Raw genomic sequence first — 3,688 nt, 5'->3', positions numbered from 1 at the left:
AAATGGTACGAATTGCTATAGCGCACTGACCAAAAATTCAGCAAGCCTTGTAACATAACCTTACACGTAACTGCTTTCTGCATTGACCCAGATGAGCAGACGCATGATGATTGCAGCAAGTTAAGTTGCTAAAGGACAGACCCAGTGCATAGAAGCTCCCACACAAGGTGGGGTCTGGGGAGGGATTATAGGAACCTAGTCTTACCCCTGCAAAGTGCAATGCAGAGAGGCTGGTTCGAACCCAGGACCTCTTGGCACAAGTGGGGAGGACTTCACCACTGCGCCAGGCCTGCCCTCAGAAAATCGATATGAACTGCGATGAGCACGCCTTGCTATAACACAATGACCAACACATGAAACTGTTTTTGCATTGAAAAATATGAGCACACACATGATTGCTGCAGGTTAAGCTGCTAACCAGCAGAAAATCAATATGAACTACTCCCTCTGTTCCTAAATATAAGTCTTTTTAGAGATTCCGATGCGGACTACATACAGAGCAAAATGAGTGAATCTACACTCTAAAATATGTCTATATGCATCCGTATGTAGTCCATACTGAAATCTCCAAAAGACTTATATTTAGGACCGGAGGGAGTACCAACAAATAGCTTCAAGATAAATCTATCAAGCAAGCATACATATATATATATATATGAAGCAGTAAATAAATAAGCCATAACCGTATACCTCCAACTCAACCAGTCCCTGCAGCATCAAGCTCCCAAGAACAATGAATCGTCTTCAAGCATATCAACAAGAGGAAAACAAAATGGCCAACAGTCAAGCACATAACGACAGATGGCAGATCAAGATGTATCTTTGTCGTGAATACTACAAAGTATGCAATTTCACTTGAAGAAAAATGTGCCATACTACAATTTCACAAGAGCCTTCCCTAAACGCATAATAACAACTACATAGCATTTCGCAAAAGAGTAAATGAGGAAAATTCTCACGGTGGATATCCTCCATCCACATTACTGAATGATATTATTGATGACACCGGCACCGACGGTCTTGCCACCTTCACGGATGGCAAACCTCATTCCCTGCTCACAAGCCACAGGCTGGATGAGCTCCACAACCATCTTGATACGGTCACCTGGCATGCACATCTTCGCCTCCTCATCCTTGTCGTTCATAATGTTTGTCACATTCCCCGTGACATCAGTAGTCCGCATGTAGAATTGCGGACGGTAACCAGGGAAAAATGGGGAGTGCCGGCCACCCTCCTCCTTCTTGAGCACATACACAACAGCCTCAAACTTGGTGTGTGGCGTGATGGAACCGGGCTTTGCCAACACCATGCCTCTCTCAATGTCTTCCTTCTGCATACCACGGAGCAGAAGCCCAACATTGTCCCCAGCAATGGCATCATCCATGGTCTTCTGGAACATCTCAACACCAGTGACGGTGGCATTGCGGGTCTCCCTGATGCCCACGAGGTCGACTGGGTCCCCAACCTTGACGGTGCCACGCTCGATACGGCCAGTGGCAACTGTACCACGACCAGTGATGGAGAAGACATCCTCAACAGCGAGCAAGAAGGGGAGGTCGGTCTGCCTCTGCGGGACAGGGATGTGGGTATCCACGGAATCAATCAAGGAGAAGATGCCATCCACCCACTCGTTATCCCCACGCTTGAGGCCAGGGGTGGCCATGAGGGCCTCGAGCGCTCTGAGTGCAGAGCCGGAGACGATTGGCACATTGTCACCATCGTATTCATAGGCCGTGAGCAGCTCGCGGACCTCGAGATCGACGAGCTCGAGCAGCTCCTCGTCGTCGACCTGGTCCTTCTTGTTGAGGAAAACAACAATGCTGGGGACACCGACCTGCTTGGCGAGCAGGATGTGCTCCTTGGTCTGCGGCATGGGGCCGTCGGCGCCGGAGACGACGAGGATGGCGCCGTCCATCTGGGCGGCCCCGGTAATCATGTTCTTGACGTAGTCGGCGTGACCGGGGCAGTCGACGTGCGCGTAGTGGCGCGTCTCCGTCTCGTACTCGACGGTGGCGGTGTTGATGGTGATACCACGGGCGCGCTCCTCAGGGGCGGCGTCGATCTCGTCGTACTTCTTGGGCGCGCTGCCCCCGACGGAGGCGAGCACCATGGTGAGCGCGGCGGTGAGGGTGGTCTTGCCGTGGTCGACGTGGCCGATGGTGCCGATGTTGACGTGGGGCTTGTTCCGCTCGAACTTGCCCCTGGCGGCGCGCACGACGAGCAGCCCCGGGCGCCTGCCGGAGCTCCCCGCCACCGCAGTGGCGCGGCGTGACCGCGCGGGCGCGGAGAAGCCAAGGGATGTGGAGAGCGGGAGGCGGGGCTTGGAGGAGGAGGTGGAGGGGAAGAGGAGCGCCGTGGAGGCGGAGGCGGCGGCGAGGGAGGCCATGGAGGCGGCTTCTCTGGCGGGTGCGCGGGGTCGGGGGAGAGGATGGGATGGATAGGGAGAGGGAGAGGGGGCGAGAGGGGGGAGAGGGGTTCGCTTATCTAGAGAGGAAGGGTGAGGATTGGATTTGGGGGATAAGGGGAGGGCCACGGATTAGGCGAGGGCGAGCGCCGAATCGTGAGGCGCTGGATGCATCGCGCCGTGTCTCGCCGCCGTGTCGGGGAACTCGGAACGCGAAATGGATGGAAATCTGGTGCTTCTGGGCCAGGAAAATTGGGGGTGCGGCCCAGCTTCCGCCTCGTCGCGCCGAATGCCAACCTTGCCTTTCCGCCTTCACGTTCTCATCTTTTCACAGGAAAACAGGCATATTGATTCTCAAAAAGAAAAAAGAAGGAAAACGGGCATATTTAAATATTTTCTAGAGGAGTGACCGTGACTGTTTGCACTTGGGCAACATCCCACGGTATCTTGGACATTTAGTTTTGCGAATTATGGTACAAACACAGGCACTTACGCACCATGGTATTTCATGGCCCTCAAAAACCCAAGGTATCTTTAACGTTCGCAGGATTAGTCTTGCGGAATACGGTATAGACACAGACATTTATATTATTATCTTTACACCAACATGGACATTTATATGCATATATATATTTATCTCATACACGCATATGCACTCGCTCTTAGAAGCATTTTTGAGAGACTGAACCGGCAAACCATGGGATTGATAGAATCATCGTAGACATCTTGTAGTCAACATGAGCGTCACATCACCAAAAGGTCTAGAATAAATCCAATAAAAGGCGAGCATTCTTGATAAATTTAGGACTGGAATCTGGATGGATTGGTTTCATCACAAAGAAACCTAACCTATTTGCTATGCTCAATTCACGACATTCTTTGGGCACAAGAGGACGAGCTCACTGGAGGCAAATGTAAAGTGGCATGGGAGAAGGTATGTACACCAGTAGCGCAAGGAGGGCTTGGGATCCTTGATCTGCACAAGTTCAGTCGGACTCTAAGAATTAGATGGTTGTGGCTTGCCTGGGAGCAGCCGAACAGACCCTGGGTCGGTCTGCAAGCACCTATTGACGACAAGGCTTTGTTTAGCAATGCCACAAAAGTGCAAATCGGCAACGGAAGCAGGGCGAGCTTCTGGAAGGACAACTGGATTGGAGGGGCAACGTTGTGCATAGTCTTCCCACAAACTCTTCCATCATGCTCGCCGAAAAAACAGGACAGTGGGGGTTGGCCTTAGCAACGAACGGTAAATCCTGGACCTACAACATGGAGACACAAATGGC

At 51.9% G+C, this 3,688-nt stretch overlaps 1 protein-coding gene across 1 annotated transcript; it reads right to left on the bottom strand.

Annotated features, from left to right (window-relative positions):
- Positions 1-802: 802 nt before the first annotated feature.
- LOC123137329 (elongation factor Tu, chloroplastic) lies at positions 803-2,482 on the bottom strand. The gene has a single exon (XM_044557044.1). It carries the CDS (start codon positions 2,385-2,387, stop codon positions 981-983), a length of 1,407 nt encoding a protein of 468 aa, XP_044412979.1. The 5' UTR covers positions 2,388-2,482; the 3' UTR covers positions 803-980.
- Between the last annotated feature and the right edge of the window lie 1,206 nt (positions 2,483-3,688).

The sequence above is a fragment of the Triticum aestivum genome, chromosome 6B, assembly GCF_018294505.1.
Source record: "Triticum aestivum cultivar Chinese Spring chromosome 6B, IWGSC CS RefSeq v2.1, whole genome shotgun sequence".
NCBI classification, from domain to species: Eukaryota; Viridiplantae; Streptophyta; class Magnoliopsida; order Poales; family Poaceae; genus Triticum; species Triticum aestivum.
This window is presented reverse-complemented; position numbering and strand designations above follow the sequence as displayed.

Bases quoted from the DNA above. Each gene is read 5' to 3' on its own strand.
- LOC123137329 (XM_044557044.1), bottom strand. From the start codon at position 2,387: ATGGCCTCCCTCGCCGCCGCCTCCGCCTCCACGGCGCTCCTCTTCCCC.